The following is a 22,974-nucleotide window of genomic DNA, read 5'->3' as shown; positions in this document are numbered from 1 at the left end:
ACTAATCTTCAGCCTGGAAGGTTAATTTTTACAATAAATAATTATTTTTTTGCTCAATATCTAGATGAATATTCTTAAAGTAATGCATATGCAGATTGCACCAATCATTAAACAGCACACTTTTTAGATTTTCTGGCGTTTTTTACCTATAGGGGGCAGCAGAGCATTGACGCTACCGGAAACGATAGAAAAGAAGAAGATGATCCCATCACGCTTTAATAAGGATAGTTGTGAAACAGCTACTTTGTTATGTAGTGAAATGTGGAGCTGTTTTTGTGTGTGTTTTCTTTGTTAAAGTGTGAACATATATTCCGGAGCAGTCGGCTGCTGAAGTGAATTTAAACGAGGCCTGTAGCTTGTTCCAGCTGGAAGAAATGAGCTCGGTCCGACAGGAAGGTGAGCATCCTGAGCTAGCCGGCGGCTAACTTTTCTGGAAAGCTAACACTAAAGTTTAGTTTAGCGTGATTAGAAAATTAACCCTGGGGTTCTTACAGCATGTCTAAACAATGATTTATGGTTATATGTGAGGCGGGACATTTTGAAGCTGTGAAGTCTATCATCAGTGGACGGATCTCTGCTGTGATAATCTCGGGGTTTAACCTTGAGCACAACAAGCTGCATGTCACAACTAGCATAAATCTAAGATTAAATCAATAAAAGTCGCTTAGCTTCCGTCTGAAACCGGATTTTTATACTAATCCATTCGGATGGAAACATCCCTGTATGTTCCACAGACGTGATATACTATTTAGCATCTACTCTTAATGAGTTCAGAATTACTGTTTTTAACTTTGAAAGCTGAAATTTGTTAAACAAGATTGTGACAGATTAAAGCTCTAACCTCTCCATCTCATTTGGTTTTGTGACGTCTTCTCAAGTAGTTTGTCATATATTTTTGCTCCACGCTGCAGGTAAAGACAAAATCATATTTGTCACCAAAGAGGATCATGAAACACCGAGCAGTGCTGAGCTTGTAGAGGAAGACCCCAATGATCCATATGAGGAGCAAGGTGAGCTGGTCTCTGGATGAGTGTCTCTGGTTTCTGTTATGCAACGTCTCAACCAACCTGGACTTCCACTCTTTTCCTTTTAGGTCTGATTCTCCCCAGTGGGGAGATAAACTGGAACTGTCCCTGCCTGGGCGGGATGGCCAGCGGTCCCTGTGGGACTGAATTCAAGGACGCCTTCTCCTGCTTCCACTACAGTAAGGAGGAGGTGAAAGGCTCTGACTGCCTGGAGCAGTTCAGGACCATGCAGGAGTGTCTGCAGCGCTACCCAGAGCTTTACCCAAAGGAGGACGACGCACCGTCCAGCCAGGCGTCTGAGGAACCGTCAGATCCAGCAGCTGGCTCTGAGAAGGACTCTGATCCCACACTGCCTAACACAGAGAGCTCAGCAGAGAGCTAATACTGAGCCTTACTGTGGAGCTCATGGCTCATTTCACATTCAGTCATCTTGTTATACATCTGAAAAAAAAAGAGATTTTTCCAATAAATATTCATCAGAACTAAAAGTACAAAGATAAAAGGGCTTGTTTTGTGGAGAGAAAAAATCCTAAACAAAAACAGGTAAAACTCGTATCATACAAGCTGATCATGTAGCTGTTTGGCAAAAATAAGCCTGCTTGAGTAAAAGAGGCCAACAGCAGCTACTGTCAAGTCAACAATCATTTCTATAGGCAGGTGATTTCTCTGCAGAACAGAACTCATTTCATGGGAGCAGAACCGTTACAGTTTCAATTCTGTGACAGATTATCAGAACTCATTAAGGTTTGACACTATGTGGGTTCCTCAGGTCAAAGATGGGTTAAACAGGAGATAATTACGTGACTTTGGTCTGTGATCTTACAGGACCAAGCTCATCATGCTCACCGGGTGCACATTGTGTATACTTCTGTTTGCCTTTCTGTCTACTCTGATTGATCATAACTTCAGTAACTTGTGTTTTAAACTATTGGTTGTGCCCTCCTTTTTACAAATGGGTTTTACAAAATTTCATAGAAAGCTCAAAGTGTATTTTATTTTCACCGTCCTGTGGCTGAATTCTCAGAGATATGAAGACTTAATGTACCGAAGAATACTTCAGTCACTTTCCATTGTGAGCTCCTCAGTGTTGTTTCCACTGTTGCCTCTCAGGCTGCACTTATTCTTCTTAATTTATATCCAGACTTGAAGTATTTACCTCATCTGAACCAAACTCAACTTTTTGTGTGCAGCAAAAGAACGATTGCAGTGAAAATTGCTGACAGTTTTGTAATAAAAAGCATTGTAACTCTTCATTGTTTTGCAATTTATTTAAAAAATATATATTAATGTAACCAACCAAGTAAAACTATCCTGACCATTAAAAACAAATGTTTTCAGTTGGACCTGGACTTGTGGCATACTGAGAATACTCCAGGATATTACCAACTATCAAGCACGGTGGTGGCAACATCATGCTATGGACCTTTTATACTGCATGTGGTAATGTTGCAATGCACAAAGTGTTTAAAAAACATGGAGAACACCACAGATGAGCAGGTCAGCATTAAGGTCAGAACTCAAGCCTGCTAAATTGTATTGTTAATTTTGATCTTGGCAATATTAAATATTAAATGTGAGGTTATCACAAGGGCCACAACTGTATTTTTTATTGCCTAGCTGCATATTCAGTCAATCTGGAGGGAAATCTGAGTTGCAGCTTCCAGCTTGGTGCAAACTTTAAGGTTTCTTGCACATCTTTTAGATTTTGAATCAATTAACTCTAATTTAAAATCTAAAATACTGAGTATGACCAGACTGCTTCTGTATGATTACTTGCAACCAAAGCTTGAGCTTTTGTATGAAAAGTTGTAATTATGATGGCTAATGTTGTGCGCTTTCATTATGAACAGAATTTAACATATTAATAATGCCTATTTAATCAAAGCACAGTAAATGGGCATTTCAAGCATTCAACACGTCCCTCCTGAAAATGAGATCCAGATCTCAACGGGGTTTACCTGGTTAAATAAAGGAAATACATTTTAGTTTTGGAGAATTCATCATTTCTCAGAAATTGTGAACATTCAGAGTGCATTCAAATGATTAGGATCAGATTTTGTCACGCATTGTATCACACTTTGTATTATGACAAAACACAGGTTGGTCTCCATGTTGGTCTGCTCAGTCTGTGCGACTTCAGCCTCTTCCAGGGATCAATAATTATCAAACATCCCTGTGGAGCTACTGTATTTTCATTGGCGAACCCTTCCAGACCAAAGGTAACGTAGAAACCAATGGGGACGGAAAGGGAAGAGGGACTGGCCCCAATAAGTACACAGATTCTACGCAGATGCTTGTTTTGTTGCATCAGTTGATCCTGCCTTCGGTGTGCAGCCTGAACTTTGCCTCCTTGGTCTCTGCTGCAAACGTATAACAGAGAGAAGCCTCCAGGATGTCGGATTTAAAGGATCTATGTAGCGGTCTACCCCTGGATCCTTTGCCGCCAAACCGAGGAAGAGATCCAAATGTGCCACACGCTCCGGTCCGGACTCCTAACCTCACGGCTGAGGAGGAACGAGTGAGTAACTCCTGACATCTGTTCTTCCATGGAAGTATTTCGTTGGAAGACGTTTTAGCTGTAGTTGTTATTGCATGCATTTCATGGTAATGTTTACTACCATTACCATTTAAATACACACTGTAAACTGAAACCTGCATAACACCCATTAAAAATATAAAAACTAACTACATGTAGATGCATCTCTGCCTGTTAATAATGTATGAATGACAACACTATTAAAAGATCCACATTTACCATGGAAGTGATAGAGCTGAGAGCAGTAGCCAGAGCCTCATCTGCACTCTGTGTTTTCTTGCATCACTCTCTGTTGGTTCAACCTCGAAATTGATTATTTTCAGAGGTCCTAAAATGATTGCCCAAACCCAGAAAAAAAACACCTCAGTCAATAATTAAAGGAGGGAAGCAGGGAACGATCTACCTCTGACATGAAAACTTGAGAAAAAAGGAATGACAGATTTGTGTGACAAGGCTCTGCTTTCACTAATTCACAGTAAATCGTCTTTATCCTTCTACAGCTGGCACTGAGAAATGCTCTGCGTTACTTCCCACCGTCCCACCATGCAACACTCGCGTCTGAATTTGCTCAGGAGCTCCGGCAGTACGGACATATATACATGTACCGCTTCTGCCCCGCGGTGCGGATGAGGTATGGGGCCCCCACTGTTAACCCGGTTAAGAATTTCCAGGGGTCAAAGTTAGACATTAGAGTTTCTCAGGATTAAATGTCTTGAAATTCCCTGAACTTCATATAATCATCTAAATTTAAATAAAATATGTTGAAAAAAATTGAAGTCCTACATTTAGGTTTTATAACAAATGTAATGCAAATACCACGGATAGGTTCTACCCATTGCTAAATCATTATGTAACTGTGCTTTCCAAAAGTATTTATACTCTTCATACATTTCCAAATTGTCTTATGTTCTACGTATTTCATCAGAATTTTATGTGATAGACCAATTGTCTATTTCATAATTGTGAAATGAAAGAAAAAATACACATTTTATTTGCAAATGGACATCTGAAAGGCGTGTTCACCCTAGTTACACTGATACCCCTAAATAGAATCACATGCAGCGGTTTTCATTTAGAAGTTGCCCAACCAGTAAATGAAGTCATTGTGTATTTATTTTAATCTCAGAGGCGTAACACAAGTGCAGCAGCTACAATGCTAAAGGCTCTGAAATTTGCTAGAGAATGTTAAACAATAGGTTACAAAACAATATCCTTAGATATGAGCTTTATAAAGTGAACTGTTCAATTCATAATCATAACATGGAACATTTGACATGGAAGGACATCTAAAGAGAGGATTATTCAGTGAGCAACAGAGACTCTGTGGTGACTCTGGCGAAGCTACAGAGGCACATGGGTGGAAAACACTGTTAAACGGACAACTATTACTCATGCACTCTAGAAATCTGGCCTTTAAGCAAGGAAAAAATTACTGTAAAAAAAAGAAACATCAGAAAACAATAATTTTTGCACAAGTATGGAATAAAGCAAAAAATTTGGAAGAACCAAAATGGGCTTTTTTTGGCCTGCATGAACAACACATGTCAACCTGAGATGAAACATAGTAGTGGCTGCATTATACTTTGGGGATATTTTCTTCTGCTGGGACAAGGAAGTTTTCTTCAGAAATACATGGAGATAATTTCAAGGTAATCCCAGAAGAAAACTTGTTAGAGGCAGTAAAAGACATCAGACTGGGCTGAAGGTTCATCTTCCAGTGACAATCAGCGAACAACCGGAGCTTCAGAATGGTTTGGATGAAAACACATTCACCTTTTCGATCAAAATCTATTTGAGAATTAATAGCTATCCCATCGTGTCATACGTTTAAGATTTTAATAGACAAATTTTAAAAGAATGTGTCAATTTTCTTTGACTTTCACAATTTTTCATGGCTTTTTGTTGGTCAATCACAACAAATTGTAATGAAAGGAAGGAAGCTGTAATGTGGCAAAAATGTGAAAAAGTTTTTTTTTTCTTTTTTTTACATCAGCTTTCATTCATATCTTCAGAAATGAAATAATGTGTTTTAACAACTTATGCTTCATGCTAATAAAAAAATCAAAGATACTAACCAGCATTGTGTCAAGATACTGTTGAGACTTAAGGTAATTTCCTGCACTGCTGCTATGACATGAATGCCTGTCTCTTCTGCAGAGCCTATCCTATAGATCAGTATCCCTGCCGCACACGGCAAGCAGCAGCTATGATGCTAATGATCATGAACAACCTGGACCCAGCTGTTGCTCAGGTGAGCGTTTTGCGATCGGCTTGACTAACCATGTCTAATTTAATATCACGAAGAGGGGCGTCCAAGTTCAGGCCTCAAAAGCAACTATCCAACAACGTTTAGGTGCAAACCTTCTCCAATACCATTGAGTAAATGACCTATTGGTTAACAGTCGTCTCCAGAGGAGGAAGTTCAGTCATGTGACAGGTGTTGGAGCAGGGACGCCTCTAAAGGTTGCAGGATAGTAGACGGACGTGGGCAGCCCTGAAATGAAGGAAACCAACTTTCCTCCTCCTGCAGTTTCCCCAGGAGCTCGTCACGTACGGAGGGAACGGACAGGTGTTCAGTAACTGGGCCCAGGTGAGTCCAGAGCAAACCCAAAATATAATCTATCTCTTATACTTACTACATGCTAACTTGAACAGCTGAATAATAACTGTGTTCAGTTTCGCCTTGTGATGCGCTTCCTGAGTGAGATGACTGAGGAGCAAACTCTAGTCATGTACAGCGGTCACCCCATGGGCTTGTTCCCCAGCCTGCCTTCCTCTCCGCGGGCCATCATCACTAACGGCATGGTACCGGCAGAACACACGCCACGTGCTAACAACAGACACAAACAACAAACTCACATTTGTTTCTGTGTGTTTGTCCTGTTCATTTCCTCAGGTTATTCCAAATTATTCCTCCAGAGAACAATATGAGAGGATGTTCGCTCTCGGCGTGTCAATGTAAGTCTTTTCCAAACTGCTGGACTGATTGTGATGGAAAACAAAAAAGAGAAGACAGACACCGTGTCTTCTCGAAAACAGAGCAGATAATGCATTTTATCTGCTCTGTTTTCCAGGATGCAGTGATACTGCAATTCATAAGTGCAATGGTTGAAACCAAAAAAAATGTACATTTTTCAGTGTGGATTTTCTCTCATCCACACAGATATCAAATCATGCCTACTGAATCAAATATAGACACAATTCCCCACTACTGTTTAAATAAATCTACATTTGCAGATTGCTCCTCACTCATGCATTTTTGTTCTCTTCAACAGGGTTCTGGTATATTTCTAGCTGGATATTCATTTTCTATGCTTTTAGAAATGTTCATTTAAATCTGTCGATTTGGTTGAAAGAAAATCTACAAACTGCAGTGGAAAGACACTAAAGATGAATGTCTGTTGGCTTCATCCATCCAAAAACCAGCTTTGACGTGTGTTTTGGGATCTTGTTCCTGTTAAATGTGTGCAGGTTTCACGTATTTCACCTAAGCTATCATCCTAAAGTTAATTTTTTTAAAAATGGTTGAATTAAAAGAAAATCTTCATAAACTGGATAAAGCTCAAGCAACAGTGTCACCATAGAGTCTTATTCAAGGGCTGGGGAAGGGCTGGTTGAAGTTTTATCAGGGGAAGCATTTTCTAGCAAAGGAAACTGCATTCTCGACTATTTCCAAAACCCAGATGCATCTCTCTCATGTGTTGCCCTTATTATGAGTGAAGTTAAATCCTGGCATTCTTAAATAAGGCCCTTTTCCTGCTGGAAAACGCTGACTCAGATGTGAATGTTGATTCCAGGAAAGAAAAAAAATGTGTGCAGTCAAAATATTACCTTGGACCACAGAGTGGTTCAGCCATGGACTGTCCCTTTGCAAAGAGCTGAGCACTTTTCTCTGTTCTTGTTCCACGCTGAGTGTTTGGGAACATTTTCATTTCCCACCGATCAGGAGCCTGTTCTCTGGTTCTGGAGTTGTCTAGAAGACGCATTTAAAACTTACTGACACGTTTCTCGAAATACTTAAATGCAATACTGAGTTTGGTGCTTGTTTAAATTAGCTTAGAAATATTTTCCTTTCTCTTCATTCTTAAGTTGAATGTCTCGGTTCTTGTGCTGTAAATTAAACAAGCCAACTACAATGAAATGGAACTGGGCCAGGTAGACGGGCTTTTTGTCTGTCGGCCATATTGGATTTAACACAAATTATTTCTTGCATTTGCAGCTGATGGCCAGTAGTTGATAGTGTATTTTATGATGCATTAGTGTTCACTTCAGTGGTCTGTGTGCGTTTATAACAAAAAAATCCACAAGAAGCACAAGAAAATGACTTTTAGACAGCTGTCCACTGTAGTGACCTCTATGCATGAAAAGGTTAATTTGGCATTCTTGCAAATTATTGCTTACAAACTTCTGACCGGCACAGTATTCATATTGTGTTACAGCTACGTGGTGTAATTTGTGTCCTGCTGTTGTTTGCATACAGGTATGGCCAAATGACAGCAGGCAGTTACTGCTACATTGGACCTCAAGGGATCGTTCATGGCACAATGGTTTGAAAAAATAAAAATAAAAAATCAGATCCCCACATCTAATCCACATCATGACAAACTGCAGCATATTGTTGCAGCGTCTACATAATGATCTGAAGGTTATTTTTTAAATATGTTTTCTCTGTGCAGCTGACTGTACTAAACGCAGGTCGGAGGTACCTGGGCACCGACGACTTGAGGGGCCGCGTCTTCGTGACGTCAGGCCTGGGCGGAATGAGCGGCGCCCAGGCCAAAGCGGCCGTCATCGCAGGCTGTGTCGGAGTGATTGCCGAGGTCGGTTGGTTTCCAGTCGTTCCTGTGTCTCACTGAAAGTCACTTTTGAGAGCCAGAATAAGTAAAAACGTTTGTCGTTCCTGTGTAGGTGGACGAAGCGCCGCTGAGGAAGAGACATGAGCAGGGTTGGGTCATGGAGGTGACCAGCAGCTTGGAGCAATGCATCAAACGCATCCGGTAACACAGAAGAACACATCGTCATAATTCATTCCCTACAAATAATATCTTTGTCGGATGGTTAAAATGTTATCTATTATAACGGTAGCTGTTAGCACTGTTGCCTCGCAGCAAGAAGGTCTTGAGTTTAAATCCTAGTCCGGGTCTTTCTGTGTGGATTTTGCTTGTATCAAATTTCTTAAGGACAGCAAAAATGATGAAGAGACATTTATGAGCAACACAACCCACAAATCTGAGTTAGCTGTGCCAGTTCTGTCAGGAGCAATGGGCCAGAAACACATTAAACACTGTGAGATGTTTGTGACAGGACACAAATGTGCTGATTCAAGTCATGCAGTTAAAAAGGATGTCTAGGAAATAAAACAATAGTGTTTATACATCTTTAGATATGCACTGAAAATAAAACTAAAAGTAAATATATCTTGCAAATCCAACTGCAATCAAGTTTGAAGGATATGCATTTTGAAAACTGATGAGTTTCATCTTTAATATCTCTCTGTTGTTGTCTCTCAGAGAAGCCAGGACCTCCAAGACCCCCCTCAGTTTGGGATACCATGGGAATGTCGTAGACTTGTGGTGAGTGAGCTGTGAAAACTCTCACTGGACACAGTCAGGGCCTGTGTTAAAAATAAAACACTTTAGCTCAATTGATGCTGAAATTGGTCCAACTTTTCTGTTTATAAACAGGGAGCGGCTGCTGCTGGAGTTTGAGAGGACGGGGGAGCTCCTGGTGGATCTGGGTTCAGACCAGACGTCGCTGCACAACCCCTACAACGGGGGCTACTACCCCGTCCCACTCAGCTGCCGCCAGGCCAACCAGCTCATGTCCACAGACCCCAGACGCTTCCAGAGCGTCGTCCAAGAGAGGTTCAGTTCAATTAATCTCAGAGCTGAACCGTGTGCAGCATTTCGTGGCTGATATTGTTTTTACTACCATGCAACCAATGCAATTACAGCCTCAGAAGACACATAAAGGCCATCAACAAGTTGTCGGATGCAGGTATGTTCTTCTGGGATTACGGCAATGCATTCCTGCTGGAGGCCCAAAGAGCAGGTGAGTTATTTATAAAACATGATACAAAGAGTATCAGATTCAGGGAAGATTTGAGCAGCAAACAGGAACATGTTTTTGGCTTTAATAGGTGCGGAGGTCAGCAAAGTTGGTGGAGGAGCAACCGAGTTCCGGTATCCGTCTTATGTCCAACATATTATGGGGTGAGTATATATCCAATGATATGTTGGTCCAGTTAGTGCAGCTAAGCAGCATCAACTTTATTTTATGTTGGCCAGATAATAAAATAATAGATTCTTGCTGCAGGGACATTTTCTCTTTGGGCTTCGGGCCGTTTCGCTGGGTTTGCACGTCTGGCGATCCACAAGACCTGGCCGTAACCGACGACATCGCCGCTAAGGTGCTGGAGGAAATCGCTGCCAACGTGTCGGAACGTGTAAGGCAGCAGTACAGAGACAACATCCGCTGGATCAGAGAGGCCGGGAAGCACAAAATGGTCAGCCAAAGAAGATCTCCAAGTAGAGAATTACATGGAGACAAAAACAAAATTGTTAGTTTTTAACCTGTGTTGTTTCTTGCTTAGGTTGTTGGATCTCAAGCTAGGATTTTGTACTCGGACCAGAAAGGAAGAGTGTGCATTGCTTTAGCCATAAACCAGGCTGTTGCTGACGGAAGAGTCTCAGTAGGAAGATGAACTCAGCTGCAGTCTTAATAATAGTGAACTGACACGTGAATCTTAGTGTTGTGGTTTTCTGTTCTGCTCCTTCAGGCTCCGGTGGTCATCAGCAGAGACCACCACGATGTCAGCGGCACCGACAGCCCCTTCAGAGAGACCTCCAACGTGTACGACGGCTCTGCGTTCTGTGCAGGTGCGTGTTTTGCGCACAGCTAAGATGATGAATCTGTTTTGAGGTGGAAATTTGTGATTTTTGCTGCTTGTTCTTTCTGACGCTTCAGCACCTTGCAGAAGTATTCACACCCCTGGAAAATCATGCAATGTTTCCCTTTCACCACAAAGCAATGTGCTACTTTATGTTGGTCTATGACATGAAATCCCAGTATAATTAAATGACTTTAGAGGCTATGACGTGAAAAAATGTGAATAAGTGCAATTAATATGTTGTAATTATTGACTTTGTAAAAGTAAATATAGTTAAATAGTTTGTCAATAATGTGCAGGTAGTTACAACTTCAGGTCTACAAAGCTGATCATTCATGAATTTACTTTTTGAAACTATTTCAGGTTTTCAGCTGTCAAACATTAACATAACCTTGGTTATGTTAATCAGTAAATATGCCAGGTTTATTTATCACCACAGTTTCATCCTGTGCAGAAGAAACTGTGACGATTTTGAAAGAAGCCCCGAGGTAGTTTGCAGCAAAACCTGATTTGGGTTTTGTTTTTCTTCCAACATGGCAAAGACCCAAAACACAGAAGCTCTTCCTCCAGGAAACCAGAGTATTACTAATAAGATCAGGAGTGACTAACAATTTTCACCCAATAATTTTTTTGGCTTTTATTTAATCACTTCATTTCTGGGTGCAAAGTGAAATACGGTAATTATGCACTCAAAATAAACCTCAGTTGCTTCGAAAAGCTGTTTATCTTTCTTCCTTTTCTTTTTTTTTTACTTGGAAAACACTTTTAAAATCATAACAGTTTTGTATGATTGTCTATAATTTTCCAGCTGTAGATGTGACATAAAAGAATAAAAGAGACATTTTAGATTTTTCGGTGCTTCCTTCCCTCAGATATGGCCGTCCAGAACTTTGTTGGCGATGCCTTCAGAGGTGCCACTTGGGTCGCTCTGCACAATGGCGGCGGTGTTGGCTGGTGAGGGCAGTAAACAGTAATCTGGCTGTGTCGACGCGAATCACTGTGTCCTCATGTCTGTCTCCCACCGTCAGGGGAGAGGTAATAAACGGAGGATTCGGCTTGCTGCTGGACGGCTCCGACGAGGCGGCGAAGCGCGCCAGGTCGATGCTCAACTGGGACGTTTCCAACGGGGTGAGGCTGCAGGCGGAGCAGCAGCTCGATGCATCGGCGTGGAGCCGCCGCTCCGGTCGGCTGCATTCCTGTGTGGTTCTGCTTGTTGCAGGTGGCTCGTCGCTGCTGGTCTGGAAACACAAACGCCTACGAGACGATCCAGCGCACCATGGAGGAGAACAGCCAGCTCCGCGTCACCCTGCCGTTTCCAGTGCAGGACGAGCATGTGCTGGACCGAGCCCTGCAGGGATAACCGGTGACGATTTAACCTAATTAGACACAGAGAGCAGAGGAAGCCAGCAGCTGCATTTACTTCAGTGTATTTATCAAAATGAGGCCTTATTCAGCAGTATGAGTTATACAGATTTAGAAGAATCACCCACAGTGTTGATGTCATGATCTGAAAATGTGTTGTAATAATGTCTGTTTTAAAGAATGACGTTGAGACGCACACTGTTTCCAACTTTCGATGGATGGACCATCGATACATATCACTAATAATACATATTGATACTAATATATATCAATGGGATGGAGAGATGATATCACCCACAAAATAAATTGGACAGCTTTTAGGAAAGGCCATTATAAAGAGGAAAAGTTCAATGCAATTGAATACTTTTACCAAGTTTGATCACTTTTATCTATTTTTTGTCCTGCAAATTAATAAATAAAATATTTGTTTTAATATTGAAGATTTAAATGGCTGTTCGTGTCTCATAGTGTTGTAATCTAAATCTCATTTACTTGTGGTGAATCGTGAATAAAACAAGATGTTTTTCTCCTGTCTAAGTAAAAAAAACGCCTTATACCAATCAATAGTTTATGAGTTAGCAAGAAAGTATTGGCTTTTTTTTTTTTTTTTTTTTTTTTTGGAAAAAGTATTTTGGAAGGAAACCAAATAGAGACATAGAAGACACAGTTACGCAGAGCAACACCTGATACTCATGTCTCAACAGGATGAAAATGAGAAAGCAAAGGTTAAAAATGTTCATGCTTGTCTTTAACTCAGACATCTCCAACAATAATTTGTATGGAAAGCTAAATTATCATAAAATAACTGAACTAGATTCTCAAACTACTTTTCAAGGATAAATTTGATCACATTTTCCCTCTCTATTGAGATGACTTTAAACTCAATATATCTGAAATACATTATCCTATCTGGATTAGTAATTGCTGATATTTACTACCGTGTTCTTAATGGGAAAACTTTCATTCCAGATGTCTAAAATCCCAGTAAAACATTTTCAGCTAGACATTTGACATGAACTATATTAATATTATATTGATATTATATTGTCATATTAAGTCATATTAACTTAAAACAGGAGCAATTGCAAATACAGTTATTAACATTTATACAAATAAATAAAATGTGATTGTCTTCTTGGAATTCTTTGTTTTTTTTTTGTTGTTTTTTTTTTTGTTTTTTGGTTGGGGTCTAGTTTGAATATCTAGGGCATAATACCTAATAATTAAATATATAAATAACATTCTCTGTCTGCAAAAGTTCAATCACCTGAAAGGTTGATCTAAAATATCAGCCTTGACTAGAAAGAACTGAATTTTGCAAATCTGCGTCTTACACAGTCCTCGCACATATCTTTTGAAGACCAAAAAACCTATAAAAATCCTGCCTTTCACTTGAGTTTATTGGGTGGAGCGACTAACAAAACAACTTTACAGTCACTGGCACATGGTAAGACAAATGAAGCTGAAGCGTTTATGCAAAGTGTCATTTAGGGTTGTTTTTTTAAGAGTCTGGGATCCCTTAATGAACAACGTGTAACTTCCTGTTTCAGTGCCGTTACACAGAGTTCCTTCGCTGCAACTCAGTGTTCACAAAGGGAACAACAATAAAACATGTAATTAAAGGGAGTTAGATGTGTGCTGAATTTCACGAGCCAGCAAGAAAAGAGTTTATTTGACTAAGGTTGCATATTACTCAGAGCAATAACTAAAATGTTTTAAAAGCAGCAAAGGGACCTGGATGTTTTTTATTTTTTAATTTATGTCCAGATCACCTTAAACTACATTAAAAGCGTCCAATAAGACCCTCAGACATCTTTGGAATAATAAAAGACATTTTATTTCTGTACAATAACTCCCCTCCATAAACTTGTCACTATTAATGTTAAATTAAGCAGGTTTATAATTTCACAAAAGCTCTACACAGAAAACCAACAGGTGATTACTATCAAAGTGTCTCAGATTTGTCGTCATGAAGTTATTATGAGGGTTTTTTTTTTTAATCAGTCAGAGGTTTGCGGCCGAGCCTGGTGGAGGAGAAAAACGTTTTCTCCTTTTCCTTCAAGTTGAGATCTTTCCTCCACATGATCAGAATTCCTCCAGATTGATCTTCGAAGATGGTCTGAAACGTTTCTGTCACTGTTTACAGTGAGAAGTTCTTCTGTCAGAGAAGATGAATAAAACTCAAAGAGCATTTAATAACAAAAACAGTCTTAAAACACGCAAATTACTTTTTCATCTCCTTCCATTGAAGGCCTCATTTTTCTTTGGGAAGGCTACTTTTTTTTGTCTTGGAAAAATATTTCTAGTTCAGATTTTCTCCTGAAAAAATCAATGGTTAGATTTTTTTTTAATGTATCTTGTTAATAAAGTCGAAAATGAGGAACCTAAGCTGAGGACAGTAACACTTTGATTAGATCTAAACAGGAACTTAAGGCAGATAAAGAGAAGATCATATTTATAAGAGACATGGGGTGAGCACGGTTTCTGAGCATTTGAAAGCATTTTTTCTGACTAGATGAGCAAAATCAGTCTAAATTTTTGAATATATCACCAAAATGTATTTGTTTTTAAATCATTCTCTGATCAGTCGTAAATCAAATACTATTTTAGCCATGTTCACAGGCTTCTAACAATTGCTTGGTAAAAAGAAAGAGAAAAAGAAACAGTCTACAGGGGAAAGAATATTTTAATAGAACATGACTTACTATTTTTGAGCCACGCTACGGCCCCCAATCCTTCAGGATCCTAACAACGCCTCTGTTTTGCACTGTGGTTTGAATATATGCAACAACGACCTGCCATAAGTTAGTGTTTTCCCGCTGGCTGCGATATTTTTTTCCAGGGATCAAGTTTCCGTTTCAGCAGCCGTGAGGTCTGCCGATGACCAGCATTGTTCTCAGCTCTCTCTCCGTCCCTGCTGGTTGTCCGTCGTTACGTGCCTGTTCCTTTAAGAAATCTGTGAATGGTGACTGAACTTGAGCTTTCCGCGCTGACGTAAAGGGTTACAGAGGTTGATGTTCCCTCAGAAAGCGGCAGAGATCTGTAATGAGGACCGCATAGGGGGGTGGAACTGATTTTCTTATTACTATTTATGCTCATTTTTAATGCTTCAAATTAAGTTTTAAGTTGCCTTGTCTTTACTTTTTGCGAACATAACGGTTCCGCTTAAACCTCCGCCCTTTTCTGAGATACTCTTTTGCCTTATTTTCAGATTTGCCTCTTTTTTTTTCTTGTTCTTTTTTCTTTCTTTTTTTTTTCTTTTTTTTGCCTTTGCAGTCTAAACAGTCTGGAAATACCAAAGTCCTCTTGTTGGATCACAATGCCGCTGGATTGCTCCTGTTGGAGACGGCAGTGAGCTTCAGTCGGTTCGGTTTTAAGTGAAAATGCTTCATATTGAGGAGGAGGAGCAGGAGGGGACCCCGAGCCCCGCGCAACACGGGACGGCGCTCCGCAGCAGCGGCTCCTCCGGCGTGGGCACCAGCAGCAGCAGCTGCCCCGTGGGGCTCCTGCCACCTGCTTACCCTAAAGCGGAGTTCAAGAGAAACGCGGTGACTGATGACTATAAGATCACGTCTCAGGTTCTTGGTCTGGGAATCAATGGCAAAGTGCTGGAGTGTTACTGTAAGAAAACCGGGGAGAAATGCGCCCTGAAGGTTTGTATTTCCTTTCATTTAATGTCTTAAAAACCATCAATAATTAATTTCCCCTCGATTTTTGTTTCTGCTTTAAAATCCTACATTAGCTTACATTAGTTAACTTTCTTGTAATTAAAATATAATTATTACATAAATAATTTTTAAGCAGTAATCTAATATATTGCCCAGACATTGATGTGTTTTTTCCTCTCTTTTTTCTTTCGCTGCCTGGACAATGATATGCTCTGTAATGATATTGCATAATAGTCTGTATGACTCTGGCATTTAACAAAAGTAGTAATTTTCCTCTCATCCACTCCACAGTGAGTGTTCAGCAGTGAGCTCAGATTTAATCAACAAGCAGCGCGTTGCAGCGAAGCTTTCTAAACAATAAACAGGAAGAGCGGCTTCAAGTGACTTCTTCCGAGAGTTTTTCTTTTGGAAAGTCTGAAGCTATGACTAAGCAGGTATGGTGAAATGTTGGCAGCTCCTGCATTCCTGGTCAGGACTCATTTATGAGTAGCACACTCTTCAAAACAGCTGGTTAAAGAAAAAAAACAACAACACCTAATTAGTGTGATTTTTATTTATTTATTTATTTATTTTTCTGGCTTTGGCCTGGACTGAACTAAAAGAGGTTTGGGTTTGAAATTAGCACACTGAGTTTTCATTCCCATTCAGTGGTTGTCAGATGTTGCAGGTGAAATATTGTCAGAGGAAGATCATTTTCAACAGAATTGAAAAATTAATTATAGTCAAACATTTAAAACTTTTGAAATTTCCTTTATTCGATTATTTTTGTTGTTGTTGCTTTTTAATAAACTTTTCTCCCTTCAAATTGTGTTTTTTTTCTTCCTTAGAATAAACTAGCAGTAAAGTGAGAGCTACGTCTTTCTCCAACACTAACAAACCGCTTTAAAATGCCGTTATTCATTCAAACAAACTGAAATTAAATGTTTCTTCTTGTTATGTTTGTGGAATATCAAACAAGATGTGTTACATTTTTTTCTATATTTAGAAAAAAAAAGCTTTTAAGTGCCTCTTTCTTCACTGAGGCCTTTTCTGTGAATAATGTTCCTGCTTGCGTTGGCCTTCAGCTTTTCTCCTGACAAACGTTGCCACTCGCTGTACACGACCTGTTCAAATCTTCTGTTGCGTCACATTATTTATTCCAGCTGTACGCTTTCAGCTGTCAGACATAACAATCACTGAAATGACGACAGCTACTTTTCTGAATACCTATAAACACACCATTATTACTCAGACGGCTCTTGCACCTAATTTAAGGCAACACTTCACAACAGGAAACACTTTCAGCTCTTGGTCTGCTGGCAGGGATAAACTTCCCCTGCGCTGCTTGTTATGTGTTGGCAGGCTGATGCAGAGACCGACTCCCCCCCCCCAGCGGAAGCTGAACGTTTTCTCACATCCATTGCTCCTCCAGGATTCAGATTGCACTTGTGATTTTCTCGAGGACTGAAGCGTGGATCCATCCAGAGAGCGCGGGGGGGTGGAAGGGGGACGTCATAAATGAATTATGTTACTGAATAGGAGCCTCAAAGTTTCAGTTTCAGCGCCAATTTGAGACTCTGGTCTTGCGTGAACATAAGAAATGTGTTTTTGGTGTTTCGTCAGATTCTCTACGACACTCCTAAAGCCAGACGCGAGGTTGAGCTTCACTGGCGAGTGTCGGGAGGCCCCCACATCGTGCGAATCCTCAGCCTGTACGAGAACATGCACCAGGGGAAGAAATGTCTGCTCATTGTGATGGAGTGGTGAGTGTCACCAACAATCGAACAAATTCAGACACAGACAGCTTTAACCACGCGCTGCCAAACAGATAATAACTACCTGCGACTACAAGAAGTCTCCTAATCCCAAAGCTAAAAACTGGGGTTTCATTAAAATTGGCCCCTAAACAATGGTTACATCAAAATGCAGAAAACTAACCATAAATGGGTGTTTTTGGGACTCTGCAGCCAGAGTCACTGTCTTTGTTTCAGGCAACAAGTTAAGCAAATCAAGTTAAACAACAAAAAGCTCATAAATGCAAGTCAGGGAGAAAAATGCCAGATGATTCATAGAGGTGTAATCAACACTGCTTGCTTTTTATTTGTTTATGGCTTTTTGGTAGTTGTGTAAAAGAAGAACCTGTTCTGGTGTGCTCCACGTTTTCCTCTCTTAAAAAGCTTAGAGGTAAGACATTTCCACAAAACCTGTGTCTCATCTCCCACAACTAAATTTAAGCTATTTTCAATAAAACATGGCCACGGAAAAATGCACCCCCCCCCTCCCCCATTTTTTTTTTTTTTACATTTGCTCTCAAGTTAAAAACAGCAACTTGGTCTCTGACTTAGATCAATGTTTATTTTTCCACCTTTCTATCACCTGTGAGCCAGAAGTTTTTATTTTAATGTGATTTTTCGTGTCTATAACACGTGTTCCTTTTATTTTTTTTACTTTTGCTCATACTTTACTGTAAACTTTTAAATATTTCATTCTGTTTCTTTTTAATTATTTTATTCACAATTATCAGCTCTTTTGTCAGTGTCTGCTGTTTTTAAAGTTGTTTAGAAATCAAGCCTGCTTGTTCTGCTTTGGCCCAGTTTGGGTTTAAGGAAAGTTACTGTTATGCTGTCCTGCACGTTTATCCTCTGAATCCTTGTTTACCCTGAACCCTTAATCTCCCCTGGACTGTTTTTGGTCTGCGTTTCGATTAGTGCTGATATTTATGTGAAACACATCCTCTGATGTTGACAGACTCGCCCAAATCTCTCCTCCTCTGTAGCTTAAAACCTTCTGAGGTGCTGCCAAGTTTGTGAGGTTTACTCTGTAACCTTACTGTTTGCAAAGTCACTTCAAAACTTTAGCTGTACCATATTTTAATTCAGTGTAATGGTTGCAGACTTCTGACGTCACTACCTTTGTTGCACTAAAGTGATGAGCCAGAAAATACGTCAGCATCAATACTGGTAGTCAGAACATTTCTTTGTTTGTTTTTTTTTGTTTGTTTTTTTGCACAGAAGTTGCTCTAAACTCGGTGAAAACTGTTAATTTTCAAAAATGTATTAAATTAAAGTAATTCCCTATTTTTTCTTTCTGTCTTTAAAGGAGTGGAGTTATGGAAAATCAACTCTTTTGAGATTTACATCTTGTTACAAAGTCAATACCTTTATAAAATAACTTTATACTATTATAAAGTTATAAATGTAATATAAGTACGTTTAAATGAGATTTTTTTTTTTATGAAAAGTAATTTAAGTCAGATGTTCAGCTAATATTAAAAGTGACTGAAAACCAATGGATTTTAATTAGGGAAATTAAAATGATTAACTGTAGGAGGCGTCAGTCAGTCTCTAAGTAGCAAAACTAGACTGCTCTGCAGATTTGCAGCCGCCTTTAAGGAATTATTGCCTTAACACAAGCTCCTGTTTCTTACTGAAAAGTTACTTGTATGATGGTTTTGTCTTATTTCAAGTGTACTGAGATATTTGCACAAAAAACTAGAATAAAAATACTTGCAAAGATTTTGTGTTTTTGCAGGGTAAAATGTAATATTTTACAAGTTATTTCCAAATTACCCCAGCTTTATTTGAATATACTTTAGGGACATTTCCAGATTCATTGTCAAAATTAGGTAAAACTTTTTAATGTGGATAAAAAAAGTACTAGTTACATTGGCAGATGTTTTCACTGAAGACATGAAAAAATGCCTTGCTGTAGGTAAGACATTTTTACCTACAGCAAGACAGGTAGTACCACTAGTACCACTAAAATTACTAGTGGTACTAGTAACTTTTAATCAATATTATTGACGTAAAACAATCTCTTTGATTTTGCTGAAAAGTTACTTGTAAGTTAGTTTTGTCTATCATATTTGCACTGGAAACATGGCCAAAATTACTTTTTATGTTTTTGCAGTGCATTTCTGGCTTTTTACATGAATCGTTATGTGTTATGACCTGCACTGAGTTTGGTTTTGCTCTGAAGAGTGGCCTTCTCTAAACACTAAATGACCAGGCACAATGGTTTGCTTTGTTCCGATGTGCTGTGGAGAACCGTCCTGTAAGCGTTTGCCAAGAGCGTCCACTCTGTCCCAGTTCTCATCTCTTTTGTCCACCTTGTCTCAGCATGGAGGGAGGGGAGCTGTTCAGCCGCATCCAGGTCAGAGGGGACCAGGCCTTCACTGAGAGAGGTGGGTCAGCTCTTCTGTTCAGCCGCCTGATTCGCGTCTCGTCAGGTTCGCCTCGGCGTTTACGTTGAACTTGTCCCCTCAGAGGTGTCGGAGATCATGCACGACATCGGCACGGCCATAGAGTACCTCCACCATGTGGACATCGCTCACAGAGACGTGAAGGTAACACTGCTGGACGACGTGGCTGAAAAATCATGATATAAGGATTTCATATCAGTCGATATCAATAATTATCAATTACCTTTTTGTTTTAAATATATGAAATACGGCCAAGCTAGTGATGTGATCTTTCCTGTCTTACAGTTTTCACTCCATGTCATTGCTTTTAATTTTTTTTTAAGCAGTTATGAGGCATGTTTGCAAAACCTTAAACTGCTGCAGTGCGTGTTACTCAGCAGATTGTTGCTAGGTAACCAAAGAGTGAGTGAGTTCGTTGATGCCACCCACCTAGCTTAGCTGGCTGCGAGAGGTTGAGCAGATAAAGCTTTTTCCTCTCACCCAGAATGCTGTGCGGCTTTGTCCAGCCTTAGTAGAGCATAAAGGAGGATTCATATTTCACTTTTCTTTTTTTACTGTTGCAGCCTGAGAACCTGCTCTACACGACAAAGGACAGCAACGCTACGTTAAAACTGACCGACTTTGGCTTCGCAAAGGAGACTAAAATGCACAATTCCCTCCAAACCCCGTGTTACACCCCGTATTACGTTGGTGAGAACTTTAACCACCGCTTGAAGCTACTGTCAGCCGTTATATGACTGATTGATGTCAACTTTTCATGGAGCATCTTTCTTTGCTCGTTACTGATTTGTTTTGTTTCTTCCACGCAGCGCCTGAAGTGCTCGGGCCGGAGAAATACGACAAGTCATGTGACATGTGGTCACTGGGGGTCATCATGTACATCCTGTGAGTATCGTGTATGTCTCGACCTCATTCAGCTTTGTTTATTACGTAGATCTGCTACTCAGCTGCTGAAACAAGGAAAAATGTTTTTTTCTGTTTTATTTTAATTTTTCAAAATTTGTCTCTTACTTTTTTCTCTCTTTTCCATTTCATTGTTTATTTTTTTCTTATTTCCTGTTCTCTCTAGTATTTTCTTCTTAATTTTAATTTACTATCTTTTGTCTGACTTTTTTTCTCTTTTGTTTATTATTTGTTTCTATTTTTTCCTCATCTTTTGTCCTCTCATCTGTTGATTTGTTTTGTTTGTTTGTTTTGCAGACTCTGTGGATTTCCCCCGTTCTACTCCAACACAGGCCAGGCCATCTCTCCAGGTATGAAACAGAGGATCAGACTGGGCCAGTATGAGTTTCCCAACCCTGAGTGGGTCGACGTTTCTGAGGAAGGTCAGTATTTTTACCGTTTTCTACATCACACAAATTAAATGAGTAAATAACATATATTTTGTTTATTTGAATCACAAGAACGTCCTGAATTAACACAACACAGTTATAATTATTAAACCGTTTATTTTAGATTTTATGCACTTAAATCAAGAAGAGGTATTTAGCCTGCAAAAAGCCTCAAAGTACAGTTTTTTGGTGGATCAACACTCCTGAGTCTTTCCTTAAAATTTTCTTTATTTTTCTTTATTTTCTGTCTACTACCACATCAGTATCAGCTGCTAAGCGTAACAGATTAAACAGTGTTTGGTCGAAAAGAAAGTATTTAAGAAGGAATAAGAATGTCTTTGTGACAGAATGGTAATAATACAAGGCACAAGATCAAATATAACATTTAATTGACTAAACTGAAGGAGTTGGGAAATTAAAAGTTCATTAGCAGCAACATATGAAAAATATTTAGTAAAGATTACAATTTTTTGCACAGAACAGAAGCTCTCAAAACAGGCTGCATGTTTAGGGAACATAATGCTTTCTCTGGTTTTGGAAGTAACAGATATCTTGCTTGAATTCAATGAATTGTAGCATCTTAATGCATTTTCAAAAAAGCACATTAAAATAAGAGCTGTTTGCTTCTGTACCTGCAGCCAAACAGCTGATTGTTCAGCTGCTGAAGACGGACCCCAGTGAGAGGATGACCATCGGTCAGTTCATGAACCATCCCTGGATCAGTGTACGTTCAGACTTTGCTTTCTCTCTGTCTCTAAATCATAACAGCAGTCTGTTCTGTGTGTGATGCTGATGCTCTGACCCAACAGCAGTCGATGGCGGTCCCACAAACACCTCTGCACACGTCTCGGGTTTTGACAGAAGACATGGAGCTGTGGGACGACGTGAAGGTGATGCTCGGTCCAGCTGCATGGAGTTTTGTGTGTGTGTGTGTGTATTTTTAGAAAGTTGCCACTAGGTGGCAGACACGAACCAGATCACATTTATATCTCAGCCTGTTCCTGCAGGAGGGAATGACCAGCGCTCTGGCTACCATGCGTGTGGACTACGACCAGGTGAAGATTAAGGACTTGGATACCTCCAACAACCCTCTGCTAAACAAGAGACGCAACAGGCCAGCAGGTGGCGCTACAGGCCATGCAGAGGGCGCAGACAGGGGCAGCAGGGACGGAGGCGTGGGGTGCATCGGTCAGATAGAGGTGGCCTTTAATGAAGAGCATGGAAAAACGATTTCTGGACAACACTAGTATAAAACCAAGCTGTATGCAATACTCCCTCCACATATCATTTACTTTGTGTCTTTATTGTTTGTGTTTCATTACTCATTAATAGAAAAAAAAAAATCACATTTGTATTTGAACAATTTTAGCTCTGAAAAATACATTTTGTTTAACACATTTTTCTGAATTTTGTAATAAATTCACACACATCAAGTTATTTACTCCCTAACAGAAGCCAAAAGAAATGTGAAAATGAAAGTAAAATAAAATTAAAAAAGATAAATGGCATTTATGAAATATAATGGTTGACAACTGGAAAAAATAAGAGATCACTGCAAAATTATCAGTTTCTCTGATTTTACTTATTTTAGGTATGTTTGAGTAAAATGAACATTGTTGTTTGATTCTGAACTACTGAGAACATGTCTCTGAACTTCAAATCTAAAATTTAGTATTTATTTGCAGAAAATGAGAAATGGTCAAAATAACGAAAAAGATGAAGGTGTAAATAAGATGGTGGCAGCATTATGCTGTGGGAATGTTGTTTTTCAACAGGGACAAAAGAAGCTGGGTAGACTCAATGGGAAGGTGGATGGGGTTAAATAAGTGCCAATACTCAAAGAAAACTTGTTAGAGGCTGAAAACAATTAGGTTCCAGTAGGACAAACAAATGTTTTGATCCAAATGTGAATTAAAGCCCTGCAAAAAGAATATATAAATAAACTTCATCCGAATGTAATTCTTGTAATTTAACAGTTTTTAA

General features: G+C 39.6%; 3 protein-coding genes across 4 annotated transcripts; all 3 read left to right on the top strand.

Moving 5' to 3' along the window:
- The first annotated feature begins 164 nt into the window (after window positions 1–164).
- On the top strand, window positions 165–2,278 carry chchd4b (coiled-coil-helix-coiled-coil-helix domain containing 4b). Its single transcript, XM_015006923.2, has 3 exons — window positions 165–396; window positions 912–1,010; window positions 1,094–2,278. The coding sequence occupies exons 1-3, from the start codon at window positions 375–377 to the stop codon at window positions 1,405–1,407; spliced, it is 435 nt and encodes a 144-aa protein (XP_014862409.1). The 5' UTR covers window positions 165–374; the 3' UTR covers window positions 1,408–2,278.
- A 1,023-nt stretch (window positions 2,279–3,301) lies between these two features.
- Window positions 3,302–12,953, top strand: uroc1 (urocanate hydratase 1). Its single transcript, XM_015006910.2, has 19 exons — window positions 3,302–3,543; window positions 4,062–4,192; window positions 5,719–5,812; window positions 6,092–6,151; window positions 6,238–6,366; window positions 6,458–6,519; window positions 8,042–8,108; window positions 8,238–8,381; window positions 8,470–8,558; window positions 9,072–9,134; window positions 9,246–9,425; window positions 9,515–9,612; window positions 9,701–9,773; window positions 9,877–10,066; window positions 10,154–10,252; window positions 10,340–10,439; window positions 11,323–11,404; window positions 11,479–11,578; window positions 11,670–12,953. Exons 1-19 carry the CDS (start codon window positions 3,418–3,420, stop codon window positions 11,808–11,810), a joined length of 2,028 nt encoding a protein of 675 aa, XP_014862396.2. The 5' UTR covers window positions 3,302–3,417; the 3' UTR covers window positions 11,811–12,953.
- Window positions 12,954–14,534: 1,581 nt separating this feature from the next.
- On the top strand, window positions 14,535–22,950 carry LOC106929790 (MAP kinase-activated protein kinase 2-like). Of its 2 annotated transcripts, none has more exons than XM_088005583.1 (10): window positions 14,535–15,465; window positions 17,083–17,222; window positions 19,578–19,642; window positions 19,725–19,804; window positions 20,224–20,350; window positions 20,470–20,545; window positions 20,861–20,985; window positions 21,630–21,715; window positions 21,804–21,881; window positions 21,999–22,950. In XM_088005583.1, exons 1-10 carry the CDS (start codon window positions 15,196–15,198, stop codon window positions 22,236–22,238), a joined length of 1,287 nt encoding a protein of 428 aa, XP_087861709.1. In that variant the 5' UTR covers window positions 14,535–15,195; the 3' UTR covers window positions 22,239–22,950. The 2 variants fall into 2 exon arrangements, with proteins under 2 accessions (XP_087861709.1, XP_014862407.2); XM_015006921.2 differs by having other exon boundaries at window positions 14,539–15,465; window positions 21,801–21,881.
- The last annotated feature ends 24 nt before the right edge of the window (window positions 22,951–22,974 follow it).

The sequence above is a fragment of the Poecilia mexicana genome, unplaced genomic scaffold, assembly GCF_051168715.1.
Source record: "Poecilia mexicana isolate PSO_F unplaced genomic scaffold, ASM5116871v1 scaffold_5, whole genome shotgun sequence".
NCBI classification, from domain to species: domain Eukaryota; kingdom Metazoa; phylum Chordata; class Actinopteri; order Cyprinodontiformes; family Poeciliidae; genus Poecilia; species Poecilia mexicana.
Note: the sequence above shows the minus strand (reverse complement) of the source record. Positions and strands in the feature narration are given on the sequence as shown.